The sequence below is a fragment of the Podarcis gaigeae genome (assembly GCF_964106915.1).
Source record: "Podarcis gaigeae genome assembly, chromosome: 5".
NCBI classification, from domain to species: domain Eukaryota; kingdom Metazoa; phylum Chordata; class Lepidosauria; order Squamata; family Lacertidae; genus Podarcis; species Podarcis gaigeae.
The window spans coordinates 59,232,737-59,256,813 of record NC_139681.1 but is presented as its reverse complement, the minus strand read 5'-3'; the positions used below and the strand labels follow the sequence as shown (position 1 = coordinate 59,256,813).

The 24,077-nt window shown below is 47.9% G+C and overlaps 1 protein-coding gene across 2 annotated transcripts; it reads right to left on the bottom strand.

The window, feature by feature from the left end:
- Window positions 1-1,281: 1,281 nt before the first annotated feature.
- On the bottom strand, window positions 1,282-24,003 carry UBTD1 (ubiquitin domain containing 1). Of its 2 annotated transcripts, none has more exons than XM_083738065.1 (3): window positions 23,871-24,003; window positions 4,234-4,461; window positions 1,282-2,423 (listed from the first exon to the last, which is right to left on the bottom strand). In XM_083738065.1, the coding sequence occupies exons 1-3, from the start codon at window positions 23,938-23,940 to the stop codon at window positions 2,038-2,040; spliced, it is 684 nt and encodes a 227-aa protein (XP_083594191.1). In that variant the 5' UTR covers window positions 23,941-24,003; the 3' UTR covers window positions 1,282-2,037. The 2 variants fall into 2 exon arrangements, with proteins under 2 accessions (XP_083594191.1, XP_083594192.1); XM_083738066.1 differs by lacking the exon at window positions 23,871-24,003 and adding an exon at window positions 19,429-23,089.
- Between the last annotated feature and the right edge of the window lie 74 nt (window positions 24,004-24,077).

The following is a 24,077-nucleotide window of genomic DNA, read 5'->3' as shown; positions in this document are numbered from 1 at the left end:
CAAATAATAACAATGAAGATTATGATGATGTAAATTTAATAATAGTATTAAATAGTAATTCAGCAGACCACATGTGTAAATGTTCAGAAGCAGTGCTGTACACATGTCATGTGAACTGCTGAGCACTTCTGTCCATGCTTGACCTTCCATCAAGCAGAGATTGTCCAAGTGGATCTTCCACACGGGTTCTGCTCTTTTCATTTCCCTTGCCCTCCCCCTCCTTTGTGCTTTGCAGGTGGGCAATTAGCACCTGTACACAGAGGGCGGGCATCCTTTTTAAAAACAGAAAGACCACTGTAGCAATAAGATAAGCTTAAGACGTGTTAGTGGTACCATTTTTCAATGTATTTGTCTGGTGTGTTGTCTCAAAAACCTCTTGACTAGATGTGGCCAGAGAACTTGGATCAGAAGGCCAAGCCAGACCTTACAAGGGGAGCCTGGGGGCTCCCAACCCACATTTCCCTCCCCTTGCTAAAGGCACAAGTGGTGCACAAACCTTCGCTGCCTGGTCCTCTTCTGTGCAGGCAGTGTCTATTTCTCCCCTTTCCAGCCAGGCTGTGAAAAGGGAAACAAGACCGGCTGAAGGTAAGAAGGTAAGAAAAAGGCCTGGAACGGAGAAGTACAGGAGGAAATAAGCAGCCATTCCTCTCATCTGCAGAGGGTTCCCCACATGTTGCATCAGCCCCCCATTTTTGTTATTGTGGCCACTATGTAGTTCACAGAATCACAGAATAGTAAGTTAGAAGGGACCCTGAGGGCCATCTAGTCCATCCCCCTCTCTCCGCAATGCAGGAATCCTGTCCACAGCTATGCCTGGGTAGCCTTGAACACCAACCTTCTGGTTAACAGCTACATTACTCCAGGCAACTTCTAGTTCCACATTGAAATTTGGATTTCACTTGAGTTTCAGGTTCCTAGGGAGGCAGGAAGCTGCCTTATACTGAGACAGACCATTGGTCTACTTAGCCTTGTCTACACTGACAGGCTCTCCGCGGCTTCAGGAAGTAATCCCTCCCAGCCCCACTTGGGGTTAATCCTGGGACCTTCCGCATGAAGGCAATTGCTCTATCACTGAGCTTCAGCCTTTCCTACCTGGTTTGCCTCATGCAAATTGCCCATTGCCCTTCTGGAGATGCTCAGGGATTGCATTGCTTGACAACCTCTTCCTTCAAAAGCAAATCAAGCTTACCAGGTTCATAAGGCCAGTTCTTTAAGTCGTTTGACGCTCGCAGAAAGCAAAGGCACCCAAAGCAAGTTCCCAGCTGAAATCAGGCTCCAGGCTAGTTGGAAAAGGCTTTATTGATAAATTACACTGATACCTATACATACAAACCATCTTCCCCCATATCGCACCTTATCTGGTTGAGGGGCTGCCCATAAAACCAGGATGAGCAGCAACTGCCTCGCTGGGCTCATCCCATGAAATTGTGCAAAGAGGGCCAACCTCAGCATTTCTCAAGGTCTCATTCAGTGGCCTGGAAATGGGCAGCCAGAACCGGCAGGGTCTTCTGACCCATGTAGTGCAGCCCTGGGCCCAGCGTGGCCCCTCATGTCAGGGACGCTTTGGTCTCCAGCTTCTCAGTGCCCAAACGACAAGAGCTGTGCCCAGGAGACAGCGTCCACAATCCGTCATATAGGCTCAAGTGCAGGCAGCTCAGCCCGGACGGGAGCTGAGCAAGGGAGGGGGGGAGGCATGTGTTTCGGTGCCAGCCGAGCCCAGAGCCTGGATAATTTGGGAGGAGGGGGGAGGTCCGATCCTTGGAGTTCTGGGAAGTTTAAAAAAATTGGCCCCAAAGGGCCCCAAGAGACAAACCACGGGGATAAACCACTTTCAATGTTGCCCATCTGCGCTGTCAACTCAGTCTGCTGCCTCTTGCAGCGAGTGAGTGTGTGCAATTTCTCAGGGGCCGCTGGGGAACCTTCCGGCCCTGGTTCCGAGGGCGCCACCTGCTGGCCCCCCCCTCCAGGTGCAAGAGCAGCCTCCTGCAATCTCAGTCCCTGGGTTGAAGGCCGGGCGCCGCACCACCCGCCTCCAACTCAGTTCCTCGGTGCAGGTGGTTGGTTGATGATGACTTGGATGACAAAGTCCTTCTGGATCTTGGTCTCCTGCAGGCGGCTCCTGTCCGTCAGGAGCTTGCCCGAGAAAAACCAGCGCTGCCAGGCGGGCTCCAGTCCTTCCTGGGCGTACAGCTGCTTCTTCAGCTGCCCGATAGTGTCTGTCATGCTGGCGCTCAGGCGCAGGTCCTTGCCCGTGGAGAGGCGGACTTTGAGGGGGAATTCGCGCCGGGTGTTGGGCGTTGGCTCGGGGGGCTCCACGCCCTCCTCCTCGCTCCGCTCCATGATCAGGTTGACAGGGGGGGCCAGGCAGTAGACTGGAAGCTGGTAGCGGTTACCCAGTTCGTCATAGCACTCGGTGAGGGAACCTGCAGGGGAAAGAAAGCGCCAGCAGGGGGCGTGAGAGGCTTATAGGGGGGAACGGAACCCAGTCTCTTCCCCAACAAACTAAATGTAAGTTTTCAATTTCCTCTCCTTATTTAATTTATTTATATTTCCTTTTTCTCTCTCCAAGGACCGCAAGGTGGCGTACATGGTTCTCCATCTCCTCGTTCAATCTGCACAGAAATCCTGTGAGGTAGGCTAGGCTGAGAGAAGTGACTGGCCCAAACTCACTCAGTGAGCTTCATGGCCAAGCGGGGATTTGAACCCTGGTCTCCCAGGTCCTAGTCCAATTCTCTAACCAAACAACCTTGCCCAGCCACCTATCACACCCCAGCTGCCAGTGAGCTGCCAGCAAGTTACTGAGCCCAATTCAAGATGTGAGTGCCCTAAATGGCTCGGGAACCAAGTATTTAAAGGAGCATCTCCCGCAACATTAAGCACCCCAGGCCCTATGATTGGCAGGTGAGGCCCTGTAGGTCATACTAATTCTGGCTGCTGCCCAGTTGGTATTTTGACCCATGGCAGGGCCTTCTCGTTCGTGGCTCCCCATTTGTGGAACGGCCCTCCAGGATTAGGTGAATCTGTCTCCCTCATTATTGGCTTTCAGGAGAAATTTAAAACTTCCCTGTATAATAATAATAATAATAATAATAATAATAATAATAATAATAATATATTATTTATACCCCACCCATCTGGCTTCCCACTCTGGGTGGCTTCCAACAAAATATTAAAATAATAAAATAGTCTGTTAAACATGAAAAGCTTCCCTAAACAAGGCTGCCTTCAGATGTCTTCTAAAAGTCTGGTAGTTGGTTTTCTCTTTGACATCTGGTGGGAGGGCGTTCCAAAGGGCAGGTGCCCCTACACAGGCATTTGATGGGTTATAGGTACTGACCATGACAACCTTGAAAATAGTAACTGTGAGGCTATGTGACTGCTTTTAAATGTGTTAAGACACTTTTAAATTGTTTCAAAAAGTTGTAATGTGTTTTTTTGTTTTGTTTTTAAGATTGTATTGTTTTAACATTTTGATGTTTGCCCCTTTGGGATGAAGAGTAGCATACAATGTTAATAAATAAACAAACAAATAAATGCTTCATCCATACAGAGACTAACACAGGGTAACAGGGATGAAGTTGGCACTTTTTCTCTTTCCTCCTGAAGGTGAAGTGGCAGGTACAGTGCAAAGCTGTCTCAGTTTGTTCAGGTCTTGGGAGAATGTTGTCCTTATTCCAGGAACAAATGTGTACAGAAGGGATCAAAAGAGCTCAAGAATCCTGGAAGTACCCGCTCTGAGGACACTTCATATATTTTGTGGCAGTAAACACCTTTCTCACAGTGGAGACAAGTAGCAGGGAGGCATGGCCAATTATTACTTCCGTGTGTGTCTAACCTGCATAATATGCATGGTGATAAAGACACATTTGCTGCTATCTGGGGTTTGCAGGTGCACATGTGTGCTTGTACTGTGGCAGGCAGGCAAGGGGTTCAAACAGGGATTTCAGGCCCTAAGACAGGGATGGGAGAATCTCTGGCCCTGCAGCTCCTAGCTCCTATGAGCCCAGCCAACACGGCCAACAGCCATGCAAGGATTCTGGGATTGCAGTCCAACGAACCTGGAGAGGAGCACCGATTGCCTATTCCTGCTTTATGATTTTTGCTTGGATAGAAGTTCCCATTTTATGCTCATAGCACAGGGCATGATTTCTACCTCTGGCAAGAGATAAGGCAGAAAGAACTAGCCCTGTGCTATTTCTTCTCTTGCCCACTTCCCGTCCTGCCATCACATACCGTGGGGTAAGGTCACTCCAGCACCGTCAATAATGGCCTGCGCTAGCCCGTGGTCATTCGCCTCCACTGCATAGGCAGCAGCCTTGAGCGCATCCCAGATTTCCTTGCGGCCCTCGAAGGCTGGTGCCGTGTCCCAGAACTCGTCCCGTTTGCTCCGCAGCTGCCCATCGGTCATGGGGTAGTCGCTCTTCCACTTGGGACGGTCTTTCTTCAAAGGTTCATTGCGACCTGCAGAGGGAGAGGGAGGCTTCAGATGGGGGGGGGTCCCCAAAGCAAGAGATTCACCCTAGCCAGACTCTTTCCTTTGCCAGCCATTGCCCCACCCTTTTCACAGCCTGGCACGAGTCACGTAGCCACTGGCAGAGCTTTTCCTGCACGGCCACTGCCCTGACCGGAGCCTTAGGGAGTTTTTCACCCCAGGCAGTATTTATAGCACAGGGAATTAGCCAGAGAATAAGCCAGGGAGCTGGAGTCTGGTGAGTCGCAAGGCTGGCAAAGGATGAGCTACAGCAAGGCAGGGGCTCCTCTGGGAAAAGTTCAGTTCATCGGGGTTCTCTTCCTAATTGTGGCATGGATTCTTGAGTGTCTTATTCAAGTTCTGCTCCTTTACCAGATGCAGGATCCACGAGGCACCCCAAAACAAAGCCAGCAGGTGCATATCCGCCGACAAACACCCCTATACCTCCCTTCTAAAGGAAACTCGTTTTTCTTAACAGTGATTTAAAAGGGGGACATTTCAATACTTCCCACATCTCTCCTCAATCTCCCTCTCTGAACAGGCACATTTCCTCCGTTTTTATCTCTGCACAAAATCTTGCATTCTCCATCTTAGCTTTGTTTTGGCCTTCCAAATATTTTCTAAATGTGTCATCCAAAAACTGTGCACGCAACCAAGTTGAGGAACAGCTAATACAAAGCAGGGAGCCTCACAATCTGAGTGGAAAGCTGTCTCGGGAAATAATAACTCAGCATTAAACAGAGAAGGCTATGAAACGTTTTCTTTTAATTGAGTATGGAACTGGAGGGGGCTAAAAGCGCTACGGAGGAGAGGACAAACTTTCTTTTTGCTCTCTATACACGGCAGATCTGTGCCGAGAAGACAAAACTGATGAAATTTAATAGGATACACACGGAGCATAACACTGGAAAGATTGCAAGAATGTACATCTATAAAGAAGAGAGAACCTGCAGAAGAAGCATTGTGTGGATAGTCTTGGTGTGTGTGTGTACAGAATGACAAACTAAACATGAGCCACCTTTTGAGATGATTTGGCACAAAAAGCTAATGCCATGTGAGATATTAACAAACATATCCAAGCTCAGGAAGGTCATAACTGTTGCTCTGCAAAATAATACGGAGATTGCAACCTACTATTGGGGATAATGATGTGGCAAACAATACCAACGTTACGAGCCTAATTACTGGGCTAGATGTGAAATTGCCAGGAATGTTCTGGGCTACACAGGAAGGTGTTTGCTACACCCCTTGGAGCATGTTCCGAGAGGCAGGCACATCCCTTCCTCAGCTCATTTTCTGGAACAGTCCATCTTGCAGGCTTCCCACAAGCATTGGTTTGGTCACTGTGAAAACAGGATGCGAGACTACAAGAGCCATTGGTCTGATCCGGAAGGCTCATCTTATGTCCCCAAATGTTCCCCCCAGGGACCACTTCGAAATTGCTGAGGGTCACGGCACAGCACTTAAATTATTATTTTCGCCTGTTGCAGCAAATGTGCTGTGCTAGATGCTGTATGGTTTCTATGGCTTTTTTTGGGTTGTATTCAATACTAGTCCTACTCACAGCAGACACACTGAGGTTAATGGACATGACTAACTTAGGTTCATTTGTTTCAGTGGCTCAACTTTGAGTAAGACTTAGTTGAATGAAACCCTCTAGCCCAAATACAATTAACCTGGTGTGCTAGTGGAAGCCAACGCAAACGATCCCACGAGCAGGATGGGGCTTTCCTTCCTCCTTCCATAGGCCCCCTGTACATCCTCCCCTAAATCTGCTCTGGAGAATCAGAGGAAGAAGGAAGAGAGGGAAGATTATCCAGAAATGGTTGCACTGATGGAGGGTAACAGTGCAATGTTGAAGGTTTATCTCTTATATGTAGCGTTTTATTGTACAGTTGACTCTCAATTTATGCGGGGGTTACATTCTGGGCGATAGCGCATAAAGCCAAAATTGTGTATAGTCAAAACAACATTTTTAAAACCATAAAAAGCACAGTGCAGCATTCTCCCTGCACCTCTGCACTCTCTTCCAAGGCAGCTACAGACTCTCCCTGCACCTCTGAACGGCTCTCCCAAGGTGTGTGCAATGGTCCCCCCCACTCTGCCATCCCCCTGCCTTCTGGGATACAACCAGTTAAAGCTGGGATCACACAAGTTAAATGTACATAAGCTGCGAGTCAACAGTATTTCAATTAGAATTCCATGGAATTCAAAATATAATGCAATAAAACAGTGATTCCCAGTTGGTGTTTCATAACCCACCCATGGGATCCATGGCACCATTCATGTAACAAAAGCTACCATAGAGATATCAACATTTTTAAAAGTTGGGGGTCCATGGCTTGGCTTTTGAAATACTGTACAGGGGGCCTGCAGTACTTAGCTAATTGGGAACCACTGCCATAAAAAAGCATTAAGATACAATTAAAAATCAATGCCAATGTTTTATTTGATGGGTGGGCCAGCTCCTGTTTCCAGCCCAAATCCACAGACACACCGTGAGCTCCCGGAATGAAGCTTGCAGGCCATGGACCACTCCTTGGGAATCCCCTGCTCTACAGACTTCCACAGCTCTCATGAGCAGAGGCACATAGCCCAAGGGTGGGTCTACACAGAAACCACAAATAAGAATACTCAGGATATAACTGGCGCTCTGCAAAACAAACCAGTGAATGTCACCCACCACTGAGTATAATGATGGGGCCAAGGAGCACTAACATTAAGAGCGTAATTAGTGGAGGGAGAGATGGAATTGTGAGTCATGTTCTGTGCTCCAGAGTATGAGGGGAATATAGAGAAAACCTTTGAAAATGCCAAGTCACATGACAATCTCTCACATGGCAGTGCATTCAGACAAAGTCCCCAACTCAAGCATGCCTCAGAGTCATTATTATTATTATTATTACTACTACTACTACTACTACTACTACTACTACTACTTTTATTATTACACCCACCTTTTTGGCTACAGTTGCTACAGTAGCTCACAAAAAGTACAATTCTGTTCTAAAGCTGTCTGATTTAACCATTCAAAGGAATGAGAGAATGGAGTGGGGCAGGACAGGAGGGTGAGAAAAGGAGAGGGGAACAGTTTAAAAAATGCAGAATTTTAAAATGCTGATTTTTATTTTTATTTTAAGTCAGTGTGGTGTAGTGGTTAGATCAGCCTTTCTCAACCTTAGTTCCCTGGATGTTGTTGGACTACAACTCCCATCATTCCTAGCCAGCATGGCCAGTGCTCAGGGATGATAGGAGTTGTGGTACAAGAACATCCGGGGACGCAAGGTTGTGAAAGGCTGAGTTAGAGTGTCGGACTAAGACTTGGGAGATCTGGGTTCAGATCCCCATTTGGCCAGGAAGCTCACTGGGTGACCTTGGGCCAGTCACTGGCTCTCTGCTTAACCTACCTCTCAGGGTTGTTGTGGAGATTAACTGAGGAGGGGGAAGAACCTTGACCTCCTTGGAGAAAAAAGTGGGTTATAAAAGCTTTAATGGGGAAGATGTTAATCCAGGAGCAGTAACTATATAACCTTTAGAAGACATCTGAAGGCAGCCTTGTATAGCAAAGCTGTTTAAGGTTTAATGTCTTATCTTGTTTTTATACATATTTTGGAAGCCACCCAGAGTGGCTGGGGCAACCCAGTCAGGTGGGCAGGGTACAAACAAACAGACAAGACAAGACAATACTAAGCTGTATGGACCATTTGTCTGACTGAGTGTAAGACAGTATTCTATGTTCCTCAGGCCTGCAATAGTGAGTATCAGGGTTTCCCAAACTTGGGTTGCAAGCTGTTTTGGACTACAACTCCCATCATCCCTGACCGCTGGTCCTGCTAGCTAGGAATGATGGGAGTTGTAGTCACAAACAGCTGGAGACCAAAGATTATGGATGACAAATAAGACCAGGGGTCAAAGGCTGAGAACAATACAAGATCCAACTGAGCAGCCCTGCCTTGCATGTCGTTAGGAGTTTTACACTCATGGGTGAACAGTCAGACGTCATGTCCATAATGAGGTCCCAAGGAGCAGCAGGAAACGGATCTTAGATACAACCGGAGGACAGCCCTGAGCAAGGTCTCCTGAGGTTTTCTTTGGCACAGGACCTCAGAAGAGCTGCAGCTCAAGTTGCAGAGCCCATGCTTTTCCTGCAGGAGGTCCCAGGTTCTGCCCTTGGCATCTGCAGGAAGGGCTGGGAAACATTCCTTGTCAAAGGGCCAAACTGCATGTGATGCCAAATGTATCACTTGGAAACACTTTGTGGTGGTTGTGGTGGTTTTTTTAAAGCAGGCACAAGGAGGCCTGGTTTTATCAGGACTGTAAAGTGCAAGAAGGCTCCTTCCCTCCCCACATTCCCAATGAACTCCCCCCCAACGCTTGGTTGTTACTAGGCTAACAACAGTGGTGGGTGGGTGGGTGTGAACTGGGTTCAACCTCCCCACCCCTTGCATTGTGGTCCTGATGAAAACTAGGGCCCTGCACCAATATTAAATAAACCACAACAACACTCCTGACACGATTCCAAGCGACACATTCAGTGCCATGTGCAGTTTGGCCCTCAAATCCTGGAGAGTTGCTGCTAATCAGCCTCGGCAATTCTGAGCCAGATGGACCAAAGGTTTGATTTCACTGCAAGGCTTCCTCTGCTTCCCAAGCAGCCCCTCAGAATGCTGCTGCTGCTTGCTGTATACTTTGGTGTCCTTTTCACTGTAGATTTCAGCCTCCTTGCCATGTTCAGCCTGGAGAAAGTGGGGGGAGAGGGGGAGATGTGTGGGAAGCAAGCACTCTGATCCAGCCCAACCCCACGAGATGCGGTGACTGGAATACCTGCCGCCAGGATGTAATTAACCAGCCACAATCTCTAGGGGTCCTAGAGATGGCCAGGAAGACATTGATTGGGGTAAGTAGCTGCAGTTTAATGGGAGCAGTGAGAAAGAGCAGTGCTTCAGTACCATTTGCAGAAGTAAAACCTGTACGGAGAGTTTGCTAGCCAATGACAACCCTGGAACAGGTCAGAAAGTCACACACACTGCTGCGGGAAATGGCTGCCCTTGAATCCCAGAACGGACAGCTAGCCACTAGCCTGGCTCCCAAGGAACAGGGAGCGAAATATAGAGCCATTCCCCTACTTAGGAGCCTGTAATTCTCATGTAATATTCATAAGACCACTAAATAGCTGGGAAAGTAAAAGCTACCCCCTCCCATCCTGGGTAAAAGTGCCACGTTAGCAAAGGGAGCAAGTCCTGCATGGATCCCATTGGGACAAAGTCAAATACTGACTCTCTGCTGCCATCTCATTCCCAGCTGACTTCTCCCACCCACCACAAAAGCACCACAGCACAGAATCTGTAACCACTAGGTTACCAGGAAGTAAGTTTTATGGAGCAGCTGCTCATGGGTTGTGGGGTCACTATCTGCAGCAGAAGAGATCATAGAGACTAATTGTTTTGGAAAAATCAATGCAATATTGTTTGACTCTTATCTCGCAACAACCTCTCCTTGGTACTTGGGAGGAAAGACGAACAATGAGGGCTGTGTATATTTCTGCACCAAGGAGGTTCAAATTCGGTGACCTGAATAAATTATGGAAATCATGCAAAATATGCACGTATTTTGCTTTTTGTGTGCGCATACTGTCTTCTGCTTCCAAAATCGAAACGTTCAAATGAGTTGGATCTGGGAAATGGTCAGACGCAAGGGAGATGGGAACAACACACCCAAACGAAGACCCAAACACCTTCCTGTCCCTGTTCCCCACACCCGCCCCTGAAGCTGGGGGTCTTGCACAGGGTCCTCTGGCGTCGAGGAATTCACCCAACACTGCCCACGTGTCCCAGCTTTTGTTCACAGCCGTAACAGCAACAGATGTGTGGTTTTAACAGGAAAATGGAGAATTTATGGGTGCCAAATTCTGTGACGGATTTCATGAGTGCAAGCAAGATGAAATCATAGGCACACAGAGTAAACATCGTTTTCCAGACAATAATTCTCACCCTGCCCCCAATGCTGTTGTGGCCCTTTCATCCCCCAGGAAAATGTCCTCCAGATTCAAGGGGCGTGCAGAGGGGAGGCCTCCCCACATCACTCGCCCCTCATGCATTTCACAGAGGTGCATTTCTCAGCGCTCTCTGTGGAGGAAGCAGAAGGCCAGCTTCCTGAGCTGACCCTGCCCAGGCTGGCTCTGCAAGGGGATTTAGCTTCAAGTCAGCTGTATAAGAAGCTTGTGCTGCAGGTTTAAGTCTAATTAGGGTGGGTAGATGAAGAGAAAAGCCAGGGGCAAGACATGTTCTCAGAAAGAGAGAACAAAGCTGGAAAAAGCAAGAGACAAGTCAAGTCCCAAACTTGGGTGGCCCTTCCCTTGTCCCCAAACATGGCCACTGCATCATTGAGGATGGCTCCACCGATACCTTACAGGTGATAGCAACCTTTTATGGTTGCCCTGGATAGGAAGGGGGAGTTGCCATCACAACTAAGGGACCAGGATACTTTGGTTAGAGGTCCTTTACCTGCAGAGGAGGAGGAGGAGGGGCACCTGAGGCAGGCCTGGCAATAGGGTCCCACATTTACACAGCCAAAAGGAGCGGTGGCTTATTTGTATATGAACTATTGTAGTTGCGCCATTTTAATACGCAAATTGCTTTTTAAATGGCCTGGTGCCCGGCATTAAAGCTGAATTAAAACAAAAACCTGGACAGATGGCAAGTAAAAACAGGTCAGGCCTGTTTAAAATGAGTTATGTGGCATCTTTAGCAGACAACTTCTGCAATGAAGGATGGGGGAGCCAGCAAGGCCCCCTGCTGGAGCTAATTGAACCCCAAGGGCAAACAGTTTCCTTTATGCACCTCGTATTATAGGAGCAAAGGGAAATAACTTCTACTTACTCTGCAAAATCAGAACTTATTTTGGCCACCTGCTTTCCACAGCAAGCCACTGGCATTACCAGGCCATAGGTAGAGTCTCCTGGCTTCTTCCAGCCCCCAGCTAAGCTAAGCTTCTCAAGGAGATTAGCTTGGGAACAATTAACTCAGTAGTAGGCAGAGGAAGAGGCAGGCAGCAGCCACCTCCATAGACAAGAGACACCATTCCTTTGGCTCCAGGCAACTCAGCACACAGAGGAAATGGTCTTTGACTGAAGAGGTACAAAGGCTGCTTTCAGAGCAGGCTGGGTTCCCATTGGACAACCCTGAGACAGCTTCTAGGTCTACCTGCCAATCAGGCACTCATCAGAACAACTCTGGCCATTCTGCCTGCTACTTTAAAAGACAGAAGGCAGTGAGAGTGTGCAGCTATGGTCCCTCTGCCCAGGAAGCACTGTCACTGCCTGGCACAGGCTCTCTTGCTTTCTCCGAGCTCTTAAAGTGATAGGCCGCTCTGTGGTGCCTATTGGAAGGAGCTTCAGGATTAAGAAAGGTTGGGTTGGCCCTTCTCTGGTTCAGAGGTGGAGCTAGGAGACATCCAGTTTACTTCCAAACCCGGGACCTCTGCTTTGTCTTTTATGACAAGAACCAGGCAGAAGGTGCACAGGAATCCATCTCAAACAACTGTTTTCAGCCTCTCAATCCATGATCAGAATGCAGAGAGGGAAGTAGTGAGTGGCAACCACTACCAACCTTAGGTAGCAAGTGCAAAGCTGCTGCTATTGAATGACACTGCTGCCAAAGTCCAGCCAGTTCAGCCACAGGTTCTAGACACCTTACCCTGCTGCAAAATGTTCCTTTTGTGATGTGTAGGTTTTTGCTCCCCCCAAATCCCACAGTAGCTCAAGACGGACCACTCATTCCTGACACTGCAGTTGTGTGTGGAATCTCCTTCCTCATTTCTCCAAGTACCAGATTTGATGAGTCTGGGGAGAAAATATCCTGCCTGGGGTGTCTCCTCCTAGAAGGCACAAGGACACAGGAAACGGCTGCCTTATACAGTGTCACACTACTGGACCATCAAGCTCAGCATTGTCTGCTGGCTGTCCAGGGTTTCAGACAGAGAACAAACCCAGCCCTGTGTGGAGATGCCAGGGAATGGGACTTTCTAACATGCAAAAGAAGTGCTCCACCACTGAGTCATGGCTGTTGCAGCAACACTACAGAGAGGAGTGTATCCAAAGCCTTATTGTATCAGGTTACGGATCCGGCCAGCCAAATATTTCATCACCATTTCCAGCAGAAGTGCAAGTGCATAGGCACTACCCTCAACTTCTTGGGAACCTAGGGACTCTCAGGAAAAGCATCGTCCCATCTGTGCCAGCAGCCATTTATTGGTTTTCTTTAATGAAATATTCGGGTCCTTTTCAAACCCAGGTGAAGAGACAACAAGATCTGCACACACCCCCACACCCCCACATTACCTAACTTCCACTTGCCTGTGGAGGCAACTATTATTATCTCATAATCATAAGAGCTGGGAGGCATCCGAGGAGATCAACAGACAACAGGTTTAAAAAACATGCTAAGGAATCGTCACTCTGCAGAACCTGTTGTACAGCAAAACTAACCACATTTTTAAAGAAGACTAGGGATGCTGCTAGGCCCAGCCAGCACTCGTGCAGTGTGGAAGGATCAAGTTCGCCAAGCTGATAAATGAAATCGCCAGCAGTGGGTCAGATTCTCTCTCTGTGTGCCCTGTAACAAGCTTCGATTCCCCACAGCGGAGCCTGCTTGTCTATCACTATCAAGTCTCAAAGGAACTGGGGCTCCTTCACCAAGACAGAAGGGCACTGACTGCACACACACACACAGGCCCTTCGCACCAACTCCTGATCGAGTGTTTTCAGATAAGTGACACATTATCACATGTTGACCTGAGTCTGCACCCCCCCCAAACTTCCCTCTCCCCAGCTTAAGTGGGATGGGCTGCCTCCCACTCCCCAGCTGTCTCCCTCTTCAGAGAACAATGGGCTGAGCTCCCCTCCTGCTCTGCCAAGCCTAACCTAAACACCCCCCCCATCTCCACTTCAATATTCTTTCTTCTTTATTCCCCAGAAACACAATCTCTAGCTCTACCATCGGGAAGCTCACCTGTACAGACAGCACATGCACTGTGTTTGCAACATGCCAGAAGGGAATCAGGCAAGATCTCTAATCTGCCATGTTTCAACCTCAGCACCCTCAAGCCTGACAGTCCTGCTTGATACCTAGAGCACCCCGGACTTATGTTTGCACCTGGCCCAGTCATCTCTGTGGCAAACAAGACCAAAATTACGGACATAATTACACGCTACAAAGAAAACATGTTGATTTCTGGGTTACTTGGGGGTATGATATTAAAATGGTTCAGCCTGTTAGTGCAAAACAAATGATGGCATGTCTAACGTTACTCAGATTATGGGAGGGTGTGACCCCAAAGGCTGTGTGAAGGAGGGAGCCAAATGTAAAATGTATACCGTACATGACAGTCTTTAGGACAGTCTTAGGAAGCAATGGACTCTAATCATTAGACAAAGGAATCAGAAGGCAGGTTCAGTAGCTGACTACAGAAGCAAGGTGTTCCTCTGTGGGTGAGGGGAAGCCAGGTTTCAAGTTGCTAGACTGGTTTTACCATGGCATTTAAAAAATGACTTCAGCTACCTTTTTCAGACAGGAAGGAACAGCTCATGACTTGATAAAGTGGCTCTCCTATGCTAGCCTCACAAAGAAGAATTAAAACATTTGATCGTATATCAAGACAACCATTATATTAGATTTATGGGATCCCTGTGTGAAATGGCACACAGGAAAGAGACAAGCTACACTAGGTTCATGTTGGGGACACGGACACACCCACCCACACACACCACAGGCTGTTTTAAAAGTCTGTCTTCCTCTGTGCAGGTGAATCAAGAAACAAATGTCACTGGGAAGAAATGAATGTTTGTGGTCTGCTGGACTAAGGATCTCGGGTCAGAAAATATTTAAAAAGTCATGTACCTGCTATTGTAACCATAAAATGCACAAAACTGAGACAGACTCTTACCAAATATGTAGGCAACAGCCACAAAAAGGACTCTTTGCTGCTTTTGCTACAATATAGACTGACCTGACTACCCCTCTGAAACTGAGCACTAGCAATGTGGGATATAAATCTCACTCTAAATTAGGCAAGCTGAAAAAAGAAGGAACCATGTAGCCAGTCTGAAAAAACATAAGACAACTTATGGTGGTCTTTCTGCCATTGCCTCTCCTGAGTCGGGTGGCATCTGCTTCAATGTAGGAATATGTGATTCTTAATTCCTTTGGAAACCAAGTACCCAGAAGCAAAACAGAGCAAACTATTAAAGGGAATGTGCTAGATCCAACTGAAAAATGTGAATCAGGAAAGTGACAGCACAGAATAGGAACCAGCTGTTTAACACCAAGGCTACAAAGATGTGGGCAGGACAGGGAGTAAGGAGAGGACAGGCAAGGCCGAGCTCAGGATTTATCCTCAGCCCAGTGGGGCATTATGATGCAAAATGCTCTCTACTGCTTCAGGGTGTACCATATATCATTGCCAAAACCCTCAAAGCCAATGTTAGGATCCCTTGTGGATGCCACTGGCAGAACCTAAGAAACTCTAGTTACCTGGTGCTTGTGGTGATGGTTATTAGTTGAAAATCTTTAAAAGGGGTGTTAATAAATTCATGGCTTCTCACAGTTTACCAGTCATGATGGCTGCTTGGTACATCGGGATATAGTGCTTCTGGTTCCTCTGAACACCAGTTGCAGGGAAACGACAGTGGGAAAGGACTACAGTGGTACCTCGGGTTACATACGCTTCAGGTTACAGACTCCGCTAACCCAAAAATAGTACCTCAGGTTAAGAACTTTGCTTCAGGATGAGAACAGAAATTGTGCTCCGGCAGCCCGGCGGCAGCAGGAGGCCCCATTAGCTAAAGTGGTGCTTCAAGTTAAAAACAGTTCCAGGTTAAGAACAGAGCTCCGGAATGAATTAAGTACTTAACCCGAGACACCACTGTATTGTTCTCAAGTTCTTGTGGGATTCCTTCCCATAAGCATCTGGTTGGCCAGTGTGGGAAACAGGATGCTGGGCTAAAGATGCCTTAGGTCTGACTTAGCAGGGCTCTTATTAGGTCCTTATGAAGGTAGAGACTGCATGTGGTAACACACATTGAACGTTAATCCCCCTGCCATTCTTGAGCCGGCGATATTCCTGAGCTGAAAATATGCAGAACAGCAGTGGTTTCCATATAGCACGCTACTGTTTTCAAAACGCTTCATGTGTGCCCTCAAGCAGCATAGCCAGGAAACAAGAGAGCAATTCCTGCACCAAAAGCAGAAGGCAGGGAGAAAGCCCAATGGACTTGAATACTGGTGTGCACCCTGCAATCAGTAACAGTCTGTTAGGTGAAGAGGTTTCACAGAGAAACACGGAGAGGGAGGGATGATTTAGGAGCCTCATAAAACCACATGTGGCAAATATGGAAATGAGTTGGGTATGAAAGAGTTCCTGCCAGGACAAAGCAGAGAACTAGGTACAGAAGATGACGACTAAGCCTCAGGATCCCGAACATCTCTCCCTACAAGTGTTGTCTGTTTTGTGTGAATGCAGTAAATCGCAACTCCTCAACTGCCCATCCTTGGGAATCTGCCGGTGGGCAGGCACAGCTCCTTAGCAACACACATTAATAAGCACCCTGACAGGAACAGAGGAGGCTGGAATACTGCACATCCAGAAGTCATCTGGGGACAACACAGCATAAACGTAGCATCTGTGGTCACAGAAGGGGATACACATAGGGCATAAGCATTTTGTTTTTTGTGTTGCTGGAAGCAAGATGCTCCCATGCACTGTGTTAACACAGCTCTGTCGTTTCTTGCCTGGACATGCCCTTCAGACACAGCTGTGCCCACTCTCTTTCTCCCTTCTGCCCTGCATGAGCCCTTGGATGACAAATTGCCTGTGCACAAAAGAGGCATTCTGCAAGAAAACAGAAGGGATCAGCATTTTCTGAAGGGAACCACCAGGATTGGTAAATGCATGATGCATTAGCCAAGGACAGTCCTGCCCACTGAATAATGTTACATGGTGCTGGAAAATGTCAGAGTTGGCTGCGGGATCATCCAAGATCCCCCCCCCCTTTAATGAGGCCATCCAGAACTTTTTGTTTAGAGAAAGGTAAGTGGGAGGTGACATAGAATTATGCACAGTGTGGAGAAGGTGGATGGAGAAAAGATTTTTCGCCCTCTCTCACAACACTAGAACTCATTGGCATACAATTAATATTGAAAGATTCAGGACAGATAAGAGAAAGTACTTCTTCAAGCAGCACATAGTTAAACGGTGGAACTCATTCCTGAAGGAGGCAGTGATGATCACCAACTTGGATGGTTTTAAAAAGAGGATTAGACAAATTCATGGAGGAGATGGTAAATTGATGGCTACTAGAAACTAGGGACGCAGGTGGCGCTGTGGTGTAAACCACTAAGCCCTGGGCTTGCCGATTGGAAGGTCGGCGGTTCTAATCCCCACAACGAGGTAAGCTCCTGTTGTTCGGTTGGCTGCTGCCAACCTAGCAGTTCGAAAGCACGTCAAAGTGCAAGTAGATAAATAGGTACAGCTCCGGCGGGAATGTAAACGGCACTTCCATGCGCTGCTCTTGTTTCCCCAGAAGCAGCTTAGTCATGCTGGCCACATGACCTGGAAGCTGTACGCCGGCTCCCTCGGCCAGTAAAGCGAGATGAGCGCCGCAACCCCAGAGTTGTTTACGACTGGACTTAATTGTCAGGGGTCGCTTTACCTTTACCTTTTTTAGCCACAGTAACTATGTAGCACCTCCTTTGCCAGAAGCAGTAAATCTCTGAATATCAGTTGTTGGGAACTGCAGGTGGGCAGGGTGCTGGTGTGCTCGGGTCTTGCTAATGTGTTTCCCACAGTGATCTGTTTGACCACTGTGAGAACAGGACGCTGGATGGACTGTTGGCCTGATCTAGCAGGCTCTTCTTATGTTCTTATGAGCCATGCTGGGTTATGTCGCAAAGGCCATTTCTTTCCTGAGAACTGTATTCTGGTTTCAACTGGGCAAAGCCAGAAAAGTCTCCCAGCACCAGCCTTGCAAAATTGACTCCAGGGCCCAAACAGCAGAAGAAAGAAAGAAGTCTGCTGAAAAAGCCACATTAACTGAAGTCATGTTGGCACTGCTCTTCCTGTGCACTCTAGGGAAGTGCCACATGGTGCAAAAGAGGGGAGGGTTACGAATACAATGAACAGGCAGTGGCGCGCCAGCCTGTCAGCAAATAAGGACCCCAGCTTTGTGAGTCAGCTGGGCTAACCAAACGCAGCTCAGGATATGGCCCCAAAACAGTTGAGCAGACAGGAGAATTCTACTGGGTGCAGTTTCTCTCAGCTCTGCAATGTGACAAGCTGTAGCCATCAAAATTTCCTCCTCTACACAACTATTAAAGGTGCAGAAATCCTGTCCTATTTTGATCTGGTCAACACAGAACGGGCTCAGCTGCAGGCAATCTTGTCTTTCACCAACACTGAGGATGCAGCAGGACAGGAATGAATCACAAGGCAGGGGGCATTGCAATAAGATACCCTAAATCTGCCCCTTTAAATTGACAGCCTGTGCACATCTGTTCCCTGATGGTTCTGAAGGCCACTGGCAATGCCACACCCTCAAGCAGCAGTAAGTGTAAACTTAGGCTCCCAGGTGTGAATTCCTGCCTAAGCTGCTCTGCAGGGAGGCATCTGGGCAACACCTTCTGAGCTAAGCAAACAATCAGGCCTGGGAGCTGGGGGCTGGGCACAGATTAAAGCCTGCCAGAGGAACTGTTGCATGCAGGTAACAGGACTAGCTTACTGAAAACCTGAACCATGCCAAAGAAGAAAGAGGGTGGGAGACGCACAGCTTCCAACCTTGCAAGATGCTCTTGTAGTAACAGAGACAGGCAGGGTGGGACTTCCACTAAATAACCAGGGGGTTAAAATCTGACCCGTGGGACACAAAGATAACCAGGATCATGGCTCTGCACCCATCAATTGAACCAGGAAATAAGTCCAAACCAAAGCTCAACCCAAAACAGGGAATTTAATGACACAAATGAAAAAGGGCAGAAGGCAGACAGTAATCAGGAATACCTGCTTACCCAGGGGCTGGGTCCTATCAGAACACATTGGTCAGCTCACACTATGTTGATAGCAGTATCATAATTTCAGCCAGTTCGGAAAAACTTCCTAGTCTACTAATCCATTGTCTTATCCCAGCAGGGCTGGTAGGGTCATTACAGTGCCATTTATTCTAAAATACTGTACCACCATAGCGTAGTTCAGTACAGGCATTCCCCTCACTTATGTGAGGGTTATGTTCTGGGCCCTCGTGTGCATAAGTGAAATTGCATAAAGTGGGGAGCACCTTCTAAACAACCTCTCTGCCACTCTTCTTCAGTTCATACCAGAAATATCCACAACTAGATTTGAAGCTCTAGGACTGGTAGGAGGCTGGAGGACATGCAGGAAAGCAGCTGCTGCTGCTGCGCTACTCCACACATCAACTGTTAGGTGGGGAGGTTGAACAGTGTAAAAAAAGTGCCACTGCACCTCCAGTCTCTTTGGGGCTTCCTCTGCCTTCACTGTCGTCCTTTTCAGGCTCCAGGGAGGGTCTCCTCATGAGCCACGAGGACTCTCCAGCTCTCCCACCATTTCCAAGTTTGAATTGAACGATTTAATTATTTCCTGGCACCACACATATATGCGGTTGAACACGAGTCAATCACATGTACAGTGGTACCTCAGGTTAAGTACTTAATTTGTTCCGGAGGTCTGTTCTTAACCTGAAACTGTTCTTAACCTGAAGCACCACTTTAGCTAATGGGGCCTCCCGCTGCCGCTGCGCCACCAGATCACGATTTCTGTTCTCATCCTGAAGCAAAGTTCTTAACCTGAAGCACTATTTCTGGGTTAGCGGAGTCTGTAACCTGAAGCGTATGTAACCTGAAGTGTATGTAACCCGAGGTACCACTGTATTTAACATTCTAGCTTTCCCTTACCTTAGAAACCACAAGTCCCTCTTTCTCAAAAGCCCCAGGATGGCTCAACAGATCTGACTCAGCACCCGCATGGTATCACGTGAAATACCATCTCGCCACAGAAGAGCACTTTGGTCTCACGTAGGACGCTTGCAGTTCACAGAACCCAACAGATTCCAAGGCCTCAGCAAACAATCAAGCCAGGCAAGCCTCATTGTGACATCAGAGTAGGTAAGCCAACGGCCACCAAGGCAGGTATGACCTCCTGGACTGCACAGGTCAACTCCCTGCCTACCTACAGCATCAAAGCAAATCAGTCAATAACATCAACAGTGGCAGGGCAAGCAGGGGTCAGCAAAAAGAAAGAGACTCAGCAGCAATACGTTTGTGGTGACACAAGGAAGAATTCTCATCAAGGAAGGTGGTGGTGGTCTCTTCAAGCAGGGATTAGACCTGGTGACCTATAAGCCCACCTCTCCTCCAGCCCTATGATTCTCGGAAGTCCTCTCTTCCTCTACATATGATATCCCGCCCCCCTGCTTCTTCTTTATGGATCAGATGCAGTCAGCCTCCTCTTTGGGAAGGTGTAACTTACAAGTGTTGCTCTCAGCCCACTTACAGAGCCCTCCCCATTTCCTGTTTCCCTTTCTCTGCCTCCTACAAAACAGTAATTATTGCAGGGAGCAACACGCAGGCAGTTGCAATCCGTGGCTGCATGAGCAGAGCAAAGGCATGAGTCAGTCCTGCAGTCCCTTGGTGGGGCCAGTTTCTGATTATGATAGGGTGTACTCGGAGAAAGAAGCATGCCAGGCAACTGCACATTGCACAACACCCAAACCAGCTGATGAGTTTCTTCCAGGATAGGTTCACACGCTACACTTGCGTGGCATATGTAGGAATCATTTCAGTGACGTCATGTGCATGCATGGGCAAATTGAATGTGTAAATTGGTAACATATGGGCCTGACTCATCAAAAGACCTGTGAAAACCAGAATTCCCAAACCATCATGGGATTTCATAGGCCTATCAGTAAAGCAGGTCCATGTGTTAGCAATTTACATATTATGTTTACCCATGCATGCAGACACAAGAAACAACCCTGAAGCTGCAAGAACATAGTGTCCAAAACAGCCTGAGCCTCAGAGAGTTGGGATAGGGAAACTTAAGTATCATTCCACCCAGCCCATTGTTGGGATGAAGTGCAGTGACTTATAGTAACGGACCCATAATTTAGGACCGGAAGCCAAGATCATAGCCTTTAAGTTGACACTATGTCATAATTGGAGGCAAAAAGTCATTCTTGTGCTGGAGTTCAGCAATGGTATCAGTGCTCCAAATTATTTTCATAGTTCCATGGGATCTTCAATGCCCTTAAGCCAATCAGGGCTTTTTCCCTTTTATTTTTATTTTTCTCTAGTGAAAGAAGAGTCCTTCTGTAAGAGCTTCCCTTTGTTGGTCTCTAAGCTTCTGGTGCAACTCACACCCCCAAATATTTTTAAAGTCCACACTTGCTTAGTCCAGAACTCAGCAGATCCCATCAGCCAAAACGCTTGCATTGCACTTGACTGCACAGTTTCCAGTTCACACTCTTGGATGAGTAGATCAGGGACATGTTTTTGCTGTTTCTTGAAGACTCAGCTCAGCTCACACTGCCTGCGTTTGCAAAATGCCAGCAATACATCACCAGGAGTGCCAGCCCAACTTTTCATAAGCACTTAAGGTAAACACCACCACAAAGCCTCAGAGCAGCTCAAGATTTCTGCGGCAGGGAGATAGCCTGCTCCCTAACAAACACAATTATATGCATTTTCGCTTCAAAGCAAGTCCCGATGTGTGCTCAGTATGGATTACTCCCTGGTAAGAGTGGGTAGGACTGCAGCCCAACAAAAGCAGGAGTCTGACATGCTTGCAAAAACAGTTAAACAAAAGGACTAAATGCATTAGGGTAAACTTTATTCTTTTTGAGTAGTGTATCCTGTCCCAGAAGATCCTGCTTCTTGGTGCCAGCTCCCTGCTGTATAAGATATTAGACTAACAAAATCTTAAATCCTTTTCCCAGCATGGAACTAAGTATTAAGTCAAGGCACTGCTCCATCAATTTCACTATTGTCTACACTTACTGTCAGATGTTCTCCAGCATTTCATGCAGAGGGCTTTCCCAGCAATTTGTGGAGATAGCAGGGATTGATCCTGGGACCTTCTACATGCAAAACATGAGCTCTACAAGGAAGCTAGTGTTTCCTGTTTCTCACAACCCAGCCCAACAGCAATAGAGATTCCAGCCAGTGCTCCCCACAAGCAAAAGCTAGGCATTCCTGCCCAGAGCGATTTGCCAAGAAAGACTTACAAACTGTGCCAAGTGTTTACTTTTGGTTTTAAAGTACATGCTCAGGTCTTCCAAGAAATAAATTCCAGAAGTGTAGTTGGAAGCATTTAGGTCAGTAGCACCAATATATATATATATTTAAAATGCCATGGCACTTTCAAGACTAGTTTATTGTGCTTTCATAGACAACAGCTTCCTATAGCCGAGGCATGAAGTGAGCACTTCAAGTATCATATAAAGCAGGGTGTCAAGTATAAACCTTCGTGCCACACAGTGAAATAGCCACTATGGTGCCAAAGCATTTCAGGGTTTCTGCCAAGGAGTCCTATTAGCCCAATCTCTATTAGAGTGGGTAAAGTTCTCCAGCAGGAACATGCAGAGATGCATACCCTGTTCAGACCACCGTGGACTATAGATCAGAGCAGACAGTGTGTGCTGCTGGTGGGGTTCGGTCTTGATGTATGTGCAGGGCTCAGCAAAGTTAAATCCAGTCTCACGGCATCGTGGAGGGAGACCTCAGGACACAATTCTTTGTGAAATCAGAGTAGCAACTGCAGAGTGGCTGCCTGGGAGCCCCTAAACAACACCTCCCAAAATACCCATTTATAGGAAGCATGTGAGGAGGTGTCACCTATCACTTTGGCAGTGCAAGGGCATGGTTTTAATCAGGGCTCTAGCACCACCAATAATCTGAAAAACCATAATCAACCCGGAGCAGCCGTACACAGAGACTGTACCTTAGATGCTCCTTAGATGTCCACAAAGGCCTCTCTCTTGCTGAGAAGTCGACTGTTCTGTCTCCAGAACCCCTGCATCAATGTGTGTGTGCACCGCCGCCGATGCCAAATACTGCTGATGAGCTTGTTGAGTTAAAGCGGTTTCTGCTATTGATCCAACTAATGCAGCTCCAGCAGAGTGAGGCTGATCTGAGCCGTCTGGGGTAGGGTGGGAACCAATTGTGCTCTTGACTGACCTGGACTAAGAAAAGTCAGGGCAGGTCTTGCGCACATGGGCACACACCACACAGGGTCACATGCACAGACTCTGGCAGCAAAGCCTAAGCTAGCTCAATTCTTATCATTTTGCAGGAGACTTAGCAGGGAGGGCCCTTGAACCTGGAAATGGACATGAATTTCTGCACCTAGGTTCCTAGAAGGCTGCAATCTCTCTAGCAGCAAATGTGGCCTTAGCACATGCTGTGAAGGTATCTGTCCTGGAGCCCCCACATGGACTAGAGTACCTGATGATGGTCTGCAGGACAAGTTTCCAATCAAGCAGCAAGGGCAAAGGAAATGTTCTTGCTAGGACTTAGCCACACATCTATGCACACTGTATAATTTGGATTTTATATTGCTCTTTTATTTTTGTATGGCTTACAATGCATCTTATTACGATTTGTGCACAACTTGTTTCCGCAACAACACATAAAGCTGCATAAAAGTGCGTTTAGTAAATCTGCAATAATAAATAAAATTACTCTGATTTAAAACCTGAGGTGGCAGCCCACTGACCTCAGAGCAGCCCCAAGCCCAAACTTGTACTTCTGAGCCAGTGGGGAAACAGTAGTTTCCACTTCCAACCCATCTGGTGAGACGGGCCGGACTGGCTCTTACATAAATCCGGCAGGCGAGTTTTTGGGACATCCCACACACTCTTCCTAAACACGGAGTTAAGGGATCAGTAGAAACCCAAATTGCTCCAGGGAGCCTTACTCCACCAATACATTTACTAACACACATCCCACACGCTTCCCCGAGGAAGTACAGACCACCCAGTAGATCCAGGTCATTTAAAAATCCCCCCCAAACCGAATCTTCCCATCGCTAACAGGAGAGGAAGCACTTAGACTACCGTCCGCTCCGCTATGCCCTCATCCGGGCCCAATCCTGAAAGATCCGATGCCCACTCAAGACAATCGCAGAGTGGTGCCCTATTCCCAGTCTTGGCAGTGGTCTCGGTGCCCGATTATGGTGGCAGTTGGTAGTGGGGGGTCTGAGACAAGTTAATTCTCCAGCAAAGGGCCCCCAGGGGAGTGTCTGCGAGGGCCCAACCCCGGTTGTGTTTCCAGCGGCCCAGATTCCCTTGCCCGTTCCGGCTGCCACGGCACCGAGAGGGTGCCTGACCGGCGGCGCTCACCTGCTCTCTTGCGCGGGTGCCCCGGGGTGGTCGGCCGCTCTCGGTGTTGCCTCCCCACGCAGCTGCCCATGGCGACAACCCCAGGCTGCGATTGCGATGGATCTACCCGCCTGAGCCCGGCTCCGGGCTCTGCCGCTCCGCATGGAGCCGGATCCCCAATCCGCCCTCCGGACGAGCACGCAAACTTTGTGCGGCGCGGCTGCCGCC